Raw genomic sequence first — 13,397 nt, forward strand, 5'->3', positions numbered from 1 at the left:
AATAGAATTCGAATAGTATTTTGGCAAAGTGATGTCTTGAGGTATCATCCCAAAGATAGCCGTTAGAGCAGAAGGATCATATTTAACGTTATACATCTCTGACAGAGTGTTAAATATAGACAAATCAAATCAAATCACTTTTATTGTCACATCACATGTGCAGGTACATTGGTACAGCACATGTGAGTGAAATTCTTGTGTGCGAGCTTCACAAGCAACAGAGTTGTGCAAAATACAATAACGTAAACAAGCAAAATACAAGAATGGCTACATCTGAACTAATAAATATATGTACAATATATAATAGTATATGCATTTCTGGATGTGTATACTAAATGTTTTTCTACGTGTGTGTGTGTGTGTGTGTGTGTGTGTGTATACACATATTTTACAAATTAAATAGAGTAAACAATAAATAAAATATATAAAAATATACAGAGTTGAGACATGTGCAAAACAGTGGCATTACTGTACAGTATGGAGTGCATAATGTTGAAGTTCCAGTAGTGAAGCTGAGGTGTCTATGAAGTGTTCAGCAGTCTGATGGCCTGGTGGAAGAAGCTGTCTCTCAGTCTGCTGGTTCAGGACCGGATGCTGCAGAACCTCCTTCCTGATGGAAGTAGTCTGAACAGTTTATGGCTGGGGTGACTGGAGTCCTTGATGATCCTCCCCGCTTTCCTCAGGCACCGCTTCCTGTAGATGTCTTGGAGGGAGGGAAGCTCACCTCCAATTATCCGTACAGAGCACCGCACTACTCGCTGGAGAGCTTTGCAGTTGTAGGCGGTGCTGTTGCCGTACCAGGTGGTGATGCATCCAGTGAGGATGCTCTCAATGGCACAGTGATAGAAGGTCCTGAGGATGCGAGGGCTCATGCCAAATCTTTTCAGTCTCCTGAGAAAGAAGAGGCGCTGCTGCGCCTTCTTCACTGTTTTGTTTGTGTGTACTGACCACGTAAGATCCTCAGCCAGGTGTACGCCAAGGAACCGGAAGCTGCTCACTCTCTCCACAGCAGCGCCGCTGATGGTGATGGGGGTGTGTACTTCTCTGCACCTCCGGAAGTCCACTATCAACTCCTTTGTCTTTGCGACGTTGAGGGTGAGATGGTTGTCTTGACACCAGTGGGTCAGGGCGCTGACCTCCTCCCTGTAAGCCGTCTCATCACCATTGGTGATAAGACCCACCACTGTAGTGTCGTCCGCAAACTTCACAATGATGTTGGAGTTGTTAGTGGCTGTGCAGTCGTAGGTGTAGAGTGAGTACAGGAGAGGGCTCAGTACACACCCCTGTGGAGCACCAGTGTTCAGTGTGATGGGGGATGAGGTGATGCTGCCCAGTCTGACCACTTGGCGTCTGTCAGACAGGAAGCTAAGGATCCAGCTGCAGAGGGAGCTGCTCAGTCCTAGATCCTGCAGTTTCCTGTCCAGCTTCGAGGGAACGATGGTATTGAATGCTGAGCTGTAATCTACAAACAGCATTCTCACATACGTGTCTCTCTTCTCCAGGTGTGACAGGGCAGTGTGTAGTGTCAGGGCTATGGCATCATCAGTGGACCTGTTGTGGCGGTATGCGAACTGTAGAGGGTCCAGTGAGTCGGGTAGTGCAGAGCAGATGAAGTCCCTGACCAGCTTCTCGAAGCATTTGCTTACGATGGGGGTCAGGGCTACAGGTCGCCAGTCGTTCAATGAGGAGATGGTGGAGGATTTGGGTACAGGGACGACGGTGGCCATTTTGAAGCAGGCTGGGACTACAGACAGAGAGAGGGAAAGGTTGAAGATGTGTGTGAACACTCCAGCCAGCTGAGCCGCGCATGACTTGAGGACGCGGCCGGGAATCCCGTCCGGACCAGTAGCTTTGCGTGCGTTCACCTTCCTGAAGCACTTCCGCACATCCTCCTCAGACACAGTGTGCGCACTGACGTCATCCGCGGTGCGCACACTGTCCGGTCTCATGGTGTTCGCTGCGTCGAATCTAGCGTAGAATACGTTTAGATCCTCACACAGAGAGGCCGTGGTCTGCAGTGTGCTGGTTTTCCCACCCAATAGTTATGAAGATTGGGGCATGTCCAAAAGGTATGAAGGAGCGAACCTGTTTCTGCTTTACATCTGTTACACAGAGGGTCAGCTCCTGGATAGAACTTGGCTAACGTTTCCTTGGAGATATGTAATCGGTATAGGACCTTGAATTGAAGGAGCCCATGCCTGGCACATATCGAAGAAGAGTGTACCCTCTGGAGAAAAGATTGCCAGAGCTCATCTGTTATAGTCATCCCAAGGTCTCGCTCCCACTGTGCTTTAAGGATGGAGAAGAAGGAGATTGAAGATCTAATAATATAGCACAGATTTCTTTAATCGCCCCTCTCTTATGACCGTTTATATTAATAATTTTATCCAAAGAAGTTTCCTCAGGTAGTTCAGGAAGGAAATCCACTCTTTACAAAGTGGCGAATTTGTAGATAGCGGAAAAAATGTTGCCGAGGAACATTAAACTGCTTCAGGAGCTGCGTGAATGAGGCAAAAATCCCATCTACAAAAAGGTCTTTGATATTTCTAAGGCCATTACTTTCCCATATTTTAAAGGCAGAATCTGTCATGGCGCAGTGGCCCGTGGAAATGGGATGGACTCAAGTGCAGATTCAAACCCGGAGGCCAGAGGTGTGGTGTAACGAAAAGAGACTTTATTTACAATGCTCAGAGGCTAACAGAAATTGCAGACTAGAATTAAGGAACATAAACTAGATGTCTGAGGCGAGAGAAAATACTGTGACTATAACTAGATGGCAGGGATAACTGGGTGCAGGTACTGTGCCGGGGAAACTGTGGCTGGCCAGGGCACTGAAACAGAGGAGAGAGCAGTCAGGGGAATCCCACAGAGGGCTGCGAGTGAATCTGAGGATAATACACTGAGCTGTCTTACAAGCTTGCAGGTGGGGGTTGCGTGGAGGGGGGAGGCAGGAGAGGTCCAGGTGGGTGCTGCATGCAATGCAGGGAGGCAGGCAGGAGAGACTGGCAGTTCCAAAATGGGGAGAGATTACCGGCGGCTGCAAACTTGTATCCAGGAGAGCTTGGTAGGTGGGTTTCAGAGGCTGACGAGAAAACAGAGGAAATAAGGTTAATACACACGATGAGTCACCAAGGAACAGACGTGAGGCCGAGAACTGACTAAAGTTGGCAGATAATCTGGCGAAGACCAGTTGAGTGCGCCGGTCATAAATACTGCTGGTATGATTGCCATCAGGTGAGGAACAACAAAGACTCCACCCAGTGGGGAGGAGCCGATGCTGTGGAAAACCACCCAGACCACGACAGAATCCATCCTGGAGGGTGGGAACATAGGATTTGAGCAGATAGGTGCTTTAATTGACATTAAGTGTAACCCCAACCTTTTCCTACATTGCACCCAGATTCTGAGCGAGTCAGACAACAAAGGGTTACGTTTATACAGGGAGTGCAGAATTATTAGGCAAATGAGTATTTTGTCCACATCATCCTCTTCATGCATGTTGTCTTACTCCAAGCTGTATAGGCTCGAAAGCCTACTACCAATTAAGCATATTAGGTGATGTGTAATGAGAAGGGGTGTGGTCTAATGACATCAACACCCTATATCAGGTGTGCATAATTATTAGGCAACGTCCTTTCCTTTGGCAAAATGGGTCAAAAGAAGGACTTGACAGGCTCAGAAAAGTCAAAAATAGTGAGATATCTTGCAGAGGGATGCAGCAGTCTCAAAATTGCAAAGCTTCTGAAGCGTGATCATCGAACAATCAAGCGTTTCATTCAAAATAGTCAACAGGGTCGCAAGAAGCGTGTGGAAAAACCAAGGCGCCAAATAACTGCCCATGAAGTGAGAAAAGTCAAGCGTGCAGCTGCCAAGATGCCACTTGCCACCAGTTTGGCCATATTTCAGAGCTGCAACATCACTGGAGTGCCCAAAAGCACAAGGTGTGCAATACTCAGAGACATGGCCAAGGTAAGAAAGGCTGAAAGACGACCACCACTGAACAAGACACACAAGCTGAAACGTCAAGACTGGGCCAAGAAATATCTCAAGACTGGTTTTTCTAAGGTTTTATGGACTGATGAAATGAGAGTGAGTCTTGATGGGCCAGATGGATGGGCCCGTGGCTGGATTGGTAAAGGGCAGAGAGCTCCAGTCCGACTCAGACGCCAGCAAGGTGGAGGTGGAGTACTGGTTTGGGCTGGTATCATCAAAGATGAGCTTGTGGGGCCTTTTCGGGTTGAGGATGGAGTCAAGCTCAACTCCCAGTCCTACTGCCAGTTTCTGGAAGACACCTTCTTCAAGCAGTGGTACAGGAAGAAGTCTGCATCCTTCAAGAAAAACATGATTTTCATGCAGGACAATGCTCCATCACACGCGTCCAAGTACTCCACAGCGTGGCTGGCAAGAAAGGGTATAAAAGAAGAAAAACTAATGACATGGCCTCCTTGTTCACCTGATCTGAACCCCATTGAGAACCTGTGGTCCATCATCAAATGTGAGATTTACAAGGGGGGAAAACAGTACACCTCTCTGAACAGTGTCTGGGAGGCTGTGGTTGCTGCTGCACGCAATGTTGATGGTGAACAGATCAAAACACTGACAGAATCCATGGATGGCAGGCTTTTGAGTGTCCTTGCAAAGAAAGGTGGCTATATTGGTCGCTGATTTGTTTTTGTTTTGTTTTTGAATGTCAGAAATGTATATTTGTGAATGTGGAGATGTTATATGATGTTATATTGGTTTCACTGGTAAAAATAAATAATTGAAATGGGTATATATTTGTTTTTTGTTAAGTTGCCTAATAATTATGCACAGTAATAGTCACCTGCACACACAGATATCCCCCTAAAATAGCTCAAACTAAAAACAAACTAAAAACTACTTCCAAAAACATTCAGCTTTGATATTAATGAGTTTTTTGGGTTCATTGAGAACATGGTTGTTGTTCAGTAATAAAATTATTCCTCAAAAATACAACTTGCCTAATAATTCTGCACTCCCTGTAGGTGTATAGTTCTAATGGGAGAGCTGAACTCAACAAAGCCGATAGGCAAATTTTGCCACAATTGGATGACTCAATTTGGAGCCAAGCTGGAGTCTCTGTAGTAAAATTACTCATCCAGTACAGCATATTTCGAATATTTGCTGCCCAATAATAAGACTGAAAGTTTGGCAAGGCTAATCCACCCATTGGCCTAGTCCTCTGCATGAAATCTTTACGAATTCGTGGACTTTTGCCATTTCAAATAAATGCAGAGATATGCTTATTCAGTGTTATAAAATACTTATTGGGTAAGTAGCATGGGATACATTGAAACAAATAAAGGAACTTGGGTAGTATGTTCATTTTGATAGAATTGATGCGGCCAGTTAATGACAGTGGTAAATTGTTCCATCTCTGAAGATCTGTCTCAGTATTCTTAAGCAGCGGGACAAAGTTTCTTTCATAAAGACCTTTGTATGAATGGGTAACCTTAACCCCCAGATAGGTCACATACCCTGATTTAACGTTAAATTGAAAATCTGCAAATGAAATCTTCCTGGCTATAGAGTTGACACAGAGAAGTTCACTTTTATGCAGGTTCAACTTGTAACCTGAAATATTACCAAAACATTCAAAAATGGCAAGAGCACGGGGAAGAGAGCATAAAGGCTCTGACATATACAGCAGGAGGTCGTCAGCATAGAAGGATATTTTGTGCTCCTGGTCACCTCTGAAGATGCCCTTAATGCAACTGTCAGCTCGCAGTTTAATCGCCAATGGTTCAATTGATAATGCAAAAAGAAGAGGGGATAAGGGACAACCTTGTCTCGTACCACGGAGCAGTGGGAAATAAGAAGAGAACAACGAATTTGTTCTAACACGTGCCAAAGGTGAGGAGTAAAGTAACTGAATCCATGAAATGAAATTAGGGCCAAATCCAAATTTATGTAGAGTATAAAACAGATAATCCCACTCCACCCGGTCAAATGCCTTCTCAGCATCGAGTAATAAGGCAATTTCAGGGGTTGTAGTTGACTTGGTGTGTAATATGTTTAAAAACCTGCGCAGGTTGAAAAAACCATGCATACCCTTCACGAAACCTCTCTGATCTGGAGAAATTAACAATGGTAGTTATTGCTCTAGCCTGAGAGCAAGTAGTTTCTGAGTGCTTTTTGATGCTGAGGGAAACTGGAATCACTGACACAATTTCTCTGTAGGAAAGATCTATATTTTTAAGTGTTATAATGGTCTGTCTCTCTTCCATTGTTAATTGCCTTTTTCTCGCCATTTTTATAGCTACACACTACTTTCTGCAGCACAATGCTGTTCAGCTGAGGCTCACTGATGGGTATGGTACCACAGTGTGTTCCAGCACTGCTTTTATGCAGACAGAGTGGGTTGTAAGTAATCCCAAAAAGTTGGAACACCTGTAGGAATTAGTAGCACCAGCTTTCAAGGCTTGATCAACCTCTATTGGTGCAGAACAGATTTAAACTGTTAACCCATTTTGTGTTGCTGGGGGTTTTTTTGGGTTTTTTTTTTGGTATAATTATGAAATACACAATATTTTTCAGTTTTGAGTAACCTTACCTTTTTTTTAACCTCTGGCAGTTCACCACTTACTTTTGTATCATTTTAAGCTATTCATTGGACTTGCCTGTAAAATATTGCCTGTAAGCCACCAATTGTAAGTTGGTTTCCAGGCAAACTAACATGCATAATTCAACCTTTTTAAATTAGATGTTAGTATTGTGAAATAAAAAAGATATGATGCTTTTATAAATGGTAAATGGACTCTTTCTTACATAGCACTTTTCTACTCTACGTGAACACTCAGGACGGTAATGTTGCTGGAAATGGTGTTGCGGTTCTTTTTTGTTTTGTTTTTTGTTTTGTTTTGGTTTGTTGTTTTTCCATAACTTGTGTATCTGCAAATATACACATTCTGTATTTTTCATATGAAAGAAACTATACTGTGGTGGGGCTTGCTAATTTCTTGTTTTGATTTATGTATGTTATGTTTTGTTTTACTTCATATGTTTCATATGTTGTTTGTTTAATTTAAGACAAAAAAAAATTAAATGAATGAGAGGCAAGGCAAGGCAAGGCAAGGCAAATTTATTTGTATAGCACAATTCAACAACAAGGTGATTCAAAGTGCTTTACAGAGACATTAGAAACAAAAACAAATAAAAAGCATGATTTAAAATTGATTAAAACCAACTAACTAACTAACTAAACACACACATTTCACACCTGTTCGCGCGATCTGAACTCTTATCGTAAGGGGAGCTACCAGTCCTTCTGTGGACGAGCTACTTTCTATTTTAAATTCCCTGAATTTAAAATCTCTAGACCCAGTCTAGACCCACTTGGGGAGCTACCCAGAGCTCTAATCCCACACCTGTTCGCGCGATCTGAACCCTTATCGTAAGGGGAGCTACCAGTCCTTCTGTGGACGAGCTACTTTCTATTTTAAATTCCCTGAATTTAAAATACTCTCTAGACCCAGTCTAGACCCAGTCGGGGAGCTACCCAGAGCTCTAATCCCACACCTGTTCGCGCGATCTGAACCCTTATCGTAAGGGGAGCTACCAGTCCTTCTGTGGACGAGCTACTTTCTATTTTAAATTCCCTGAATTTAAAATACTCTCTAGACCCAGCTGGGGAGCTACCCAGAGCTCTAAACCCACTTAACAAACAAACAAACAAACAAACAAACAAACAAAACAGTATATAAAATCAAAACAGATAAAATCAGAACAGTAGATAAAATCAGTAGTTAATGTAAGTTTTGAAATTTAAGCTTAACAAACAAACAAAACACTATATAAAACCAAAACAGATAAAATCAGAAATAGATAAGATCAGTAGTTAAATGTAAGTTTTGAAATTTAAGCTTAAAAGTGTGGATTTGGTGCTTTATTCAAATGCAGCTGAGAATAGGTGAGTCTTCAACCTGGATTTAAATAAACTGAGTGTTTCAGCTGATCTGAGGCTTTCTGGGAGTTTGTTCCAGATATAAGGAGCATAAAAGCTGAATGCAGCTTCTCCGTGTCTGGTTCTGACTCTGGGAACTGATAAAAGACCGGATCCAGATGACCTGAGGGATCTGGAAGGTTCATACTGGGTCAGGTTCATACTGAGAGGTAAAACTTGAGGGGGTAGGGACAAATAAGTAAATACTTCAGCCTACTCCTTTTCAAACAAATAATGGAATGATATTTTGTAATGATTGTGAAGGCACATGTTTGAAATGTTTGAAATAAAAATGAACTGAACTGAACTGAACACTCAAAGTGCTTTATACAACATGTCTCATTCACCCATTCGTACAAGCACTTTTCTCTCCACCTAAGAGCTAGCTAATATTCACACACATTTATTCTAAAGGGAGCATTCGCGAGCAACTCAGGGTTCATAGTCTTACCCGATGATATTTAGGCATGCAGAAATGTATGCCTAAATATCATCGAGCATCGAACCACCAACCTTCCAGTTAGCAGATCTTCGCTACCTCCTGAGCTACATCAGATGGAGAATAGTAGAGGCTGTTTTGCCTTTTTGGCAGTATGAAGACAACATAATATCTAAATAAGAACCTTTAGGAACCTAAAATGTATCTGTGTGCTGAGATTTGTTGCTCAGCTCCTGAGGTTTTGTGTATTATAGTCAAATATGACAAATTATGCACCAAGATAGATGTCTAATATGTTAAAAACAGCAACTCAATATAAAAAAACCACCTGACCTTCAAACTATTCATATAGTCTTGTTACAAAAAGGCAAGAGCTGCAAAACTCTACAGCCATTTTTATTTTCTGTCATCTTTCTCTGGGATGCAGATTGATTGTTTGAGCAAGATGAACAACTCAGATTACAGAACAGCTGGCAATAACTGTGGGGGCTTGGAGCCTCAGGCAGTCCCTCTATCATGCATCTTGCTCCCATCACAGTCTTCACATCTTCATTTGTGCAATGAGACCCTTGGCTTCTTCAGCATGAAAGCAAATTTTTACATGAGTGAACACACGCCCCCCTCACAATGGCTCTGCTTTCTGTTCCCTCAGGATTAACTGGTGCTTGTTAAATAAGGTTGTGAGCAGTGCGGTGGGGGAGTTGTGATGAATTGAAAGATTTGGGGAACAACAGGGTTTACAAGTTGTGCTAACAAGTGCTGTTGTGCAAAGAAAGCTGCTTCTCATTACTGATTGAATTGAGTTGAGTGGAGCTGAAGAGTGGCACTGATGTTCTCTCACAATACATGACAACGTCCTGTTGTTATCCACCACCACCTCTGCAACTTCCACCTTCCCCGGGCTGTGAATAACACTGAATCGGATTTTAGTTAACTTTGCATGTCTTTGCTTTAAAAGAAAAAAGTTATTTAATTAATTTATGTAATTGTTTTAGTTTAAAAAAAAAATCTTTTTAAATGTGTTTAATTTGAACCCCTTATAAGTAACTACTGACATCTTTATTAATTTAAAAGTCTGTATTTGTAATGCTAAGTAGTTTTACTTATTTTATATTATATGAAATATTTATGTTTATATTATTCATGTTATATACTGAATTAAATTTTCTTTCCTTTTTTAAATTAAACATATTTTTTTCTACAAGAGAGCAGGTGGCACTATTGAACATCAGAGAATAAAAATATAATTTAGTTTCATTTCTCTTTTGTTTTCTTCCATCATTGTGTTCACTGGTGTCCTTTCCACAACTCTGCTGTAGAAAAACATTTTTCTGAGTAAAGTAAAGTAAATTTATTATTGTCACATTTATGCTTCTCAGGAGGTTAATGCTTGATGATTCAGTATCCGCAGTTCTGTCTTTGAGACTTTGTTGCTTTCTTGTCATGCTATTATTTTCAACTTTGGAGAGTCATGATGTGCCTTGAAGAGCTCAGCAGAGTTGTTGGTACTCAACATGCAGCAGTCATGGGCTAAACCACTGAAAGCTTTTATAAGAACAACTCATTAACAGACAACCTCCGTGCTTCTTCCCTCCGGTGCCCACAAGTGCCGTTTAGAGAGGGTTCTTTTCTCTTTCAGAGGCACAGAGAAAGCCCAGAAAGTCAAGGCTGCTTGCTCTGGGTCCTGATTGCATTTTTCCCTTTTTTTTTTTTTTTAACAAACTGCTATTCAGACCAAGGCAAGAACAGAATGAAGGCTTTAAAAGCATTAATGAAGCATTCACCAAACATTTTTTGTCAACTCTCCTGCTGACAGCCAGATGAATTGTGAGGAGCAGGACAAGTCTGAGCGTTTGATTGGTTAACTTTGAGGTTATCGTAGAAAAATTGGCTGACTGATCAGTTTGTTGTTTGTTTGTGAAACAAGCCAGAGTAAAAAAAGAAGCCAAGGAGAGAAAAAGCACCCTGACTCTTTTCTGTGGTGTTGAATTTTGCTTTTATTTCGGTTCTTGATGTTTCAGGCATTTAGCTGGTGTAGAGTTCTTAGTTATAAAAATCTTTTGCTTTTTAACCTCCTAGGACCTGGTGTCCACATATGTGGACATCACATTTTGGGTTATTTAGAACAAAATACTCAATTTTGGTCTACAAGGGCCTGATATCCACTTACGAGGGCATTATACTGCTACTGTTCTATTATTTAAACAAATATCCTCATATGTGGCTCTTAATTTTCTTAAAAACAAAAATAAGGTAAAAAAAAAAAAATCTGGTAATTCTTTGTTTTTACATTCATCGGGCCCCAACCAGCCCAAATATCAAAGAGAAATTAAACATGCATGTCGTGGAAGAGTTCGGGTCCTAGGAGGTTAAGAGAGTCTTGATGAAGAATGAAGACTAAGAATTATGTATAGTATATACAGCCCACAGTTTACACAGTACTGCCACTTTCAATTCTAAGGTTTTGAATTAAGGTCTCAATATATATTATTATTTTATTATTAGTTTATATTGTTATTATTATCATTATTATTATTATTATTTGTAAACTACAACCTTGAAACACAACAACACATGAAATATTACACCATGGCATTATTTATTTCATGAAAGTATCATTAGAAAAACACTGAGCCAGTACGACTGTTTGGAAGTGTTGCCAGGAGAAAGCTTTTTTGCCTCTGCTCTGAGATCATTTATACCTGAGGTGACCTGGCACCCATCTCCATCTGGCATCCAGAAGTTGAGGCTGCAGGACAGTAGATGGATAGTTGTCTTTTTTAAATGGAAGACAACTTAGTCATGGTGATACTTATTGTGCTTACTTTATTTATTTTCAGCTTTATTTTTTTATCTTGAACATTTTACTGTCTTAATGTTGGTAAGATTTTGCAAAAGTATTCTTCCTGATCTCCTTTTTTTTTTTTTTTTACCTGTGAAGCACTTTAGCACTTTAGTTTCATGCTGAGTTGAGTTAAGGAGACTTCTTTTAGTATTGTGCGGTTCACTTACTACTAGGGTTAGCAACCAAAAGTACCAATTTATATTTAAGAAAAGATGTTGATTTGCATTAAAATAAACCCTTTCACAATGCTAACCACATTGTAGAAGGGAAACAACAAGCTTAGCTTTCAAGCTTCAAGTTTAGTTTTATAATGTATAGTGTAGTAGTTTACATATTTGCTTAGCAAGTAATAGGTCCTTTAAGATTGTGTCAGGAAGGGCATTAGACATAAGACTCAAATGTCAAATCAAGCATGCAGAGCTACCCCCTGTGGCGAACTCTGAACGTAGCTTTTTACATGAAATCTAGACTCCACAATTCATTATCAGTTGGTCATGCTAAAAACGCCAGCTGCTTCCCACCGTCAAGCAGTAATTTGTCACCATTATGTAAACATGAGTCTGTCTCTTTTTTCCCCTCTCTCTCTCGTTCTCATCAGGCCTGATGGGATAGGCACAGTGACCATGGAGGAAAAAGTGCAGTTTGAGGCAATCAGAAGTCGTCTCATTGCTCTGCTGGAGAACCAGATCACACATTTTAGGTACGTAACACCTTCATATTGAAGACCAATAGAAGTATATTTGTTTCTGAAGACTTATTTTTTCAGCTAAAACTAGAAAGTGTCAAGACTTATGTGGTCATGAAATTTCTGTCATGGAAGTCATGGAATTTAAAATTGTAATCAAAACCTTCTGTGTGGATGAACTGTTCAATGTCATTTACATAGAAAATTCAGATTTCTGTCCTTCTGCCAAAAATCAGTGTTGATCTTTTATTTTAGACTTTGTCGACTTGTTTAAATATTAGTTTCATTATGGAAAGGGGAACCTGTGATATAGAGACAAGATTATGTTTCTCAGCTAGCTTAGGTGCCCATCGGTGTCTCCCAGAAGAGCTAGAGTCACTTAGTCAGACAGATTCTGTTTAAGTGAGTTCTTGATTTAGCTTGTCTAGCAGTATTCAGGGGGGTGTGTGGCCTGTGAAATTGAAGTCAGCTTTCCCAAAATAATGTGGTTCATCATTGTTAACTTACATTAAATCATTAATTAACTATGATTAATTAGCATTTTGTATTTATTCGGGTAATATTTGTCTAATGTTAAAATTAATTTGAAGATCTCAAATATGTAAGTTCGACAAATATACAACATAAAACAGAAAAGAAATCAGTAAGGGTGAAATACTTTTTCACAAGATTTTATATGACTCACCAGACATTGCATACATGATTCACATTTGAGAACAAATTAATTTTTCACATGTAACAATCACATTGAAACACTGATACTCCTTATTCATTAGTATATGAATGCAGGTTTGTCATTATTTTCCCTCATGGTTGTAGGTATGTCAGTGCAAGTCAAAAAGCTGACCCAGCGGCTTTTTGACTTGCACTGATATAAATTCGAAACAGTACCAATAAGAAACTGTAAATGATATACGCTGCACAGTCTCGTTGGAGGGAAGAGTCACGGATCCTGATAATGAACTTGAGACACAGAAGGAAAACAGGCAATCTAGTTGTTTGAAACCTGGCTTCAGAAGATGCTGGGCCTGGAAGCTAAACAAAGAACTGTTACGATCGACAGGGCTCAGCCTTGGCCCCCTGATGAAAAACGACAACAATCTACTATCATCAAACTGCACAACGTAAGTGACAAAAGCAGAATGCAATCAGCGGGCAGGGAGAAAGGCGACCTGTCGTTTCAAGGAAGCAAGATTTACATTGCCAAGATTGTTTAACGCAGGTGAGGGGCCAGACGGCAATTTAACGGGGCGCGTGAGCACCCTATAAAGAGAGGAAATACAGTATCCGTATATATTTCAGTGTTCTGAGTGAAACTCAGTTGCAGTTGTTTGTGATAAGGAGATACGAACAGGCTATGCCGATTTTGTTTTTTTTTTTCTTTTTCTTTGGAGGTGCACTGCATTACAAAATGAGTAAGCAGTGTTGGACCATACTAACACATTAGTATTTTAAGAATTTTATT

The 13,397-nt window shown here is 40.6% G+C and overlaps 1 protein-coding gene across 1 annotated transcript in view; it reads left to right on the forward strand.

The window, feature by feature from the left end:
- The window catches only part of cadps2 (Ca++-dependent secretion activator 2), a 201,793-nt gene that overhangs the window by 113,950 nt on the left and 74,446 nt on the right, over positions 1–13,397 (forward strand). The window contains exon 14 of the mRNA XM_080875386.1: positions 11,846–11,947. Coding sequence (XP_080731512.1) covers positions 11,846–11,947 — 102 coding nt within the window. The remainder of the gene's footprint in view (positions 1–11,845; positions 11,948–13,397) is intronic.

Source organism: Rhamphochromis sp. 'chilingali' (genome assembly GCF_963969265.1).
Source record: "Rhamphochromis sp. 'chilingali' genome assembly, chromosome: 2".
Taxonomy (NCBI): Eukaryota; Metazoa; Chordata; class Actinopteri; order Cichliformes; family Cichlidae; genus Rhamphochromis; species Rhamphochromis sp. 'chilingali'.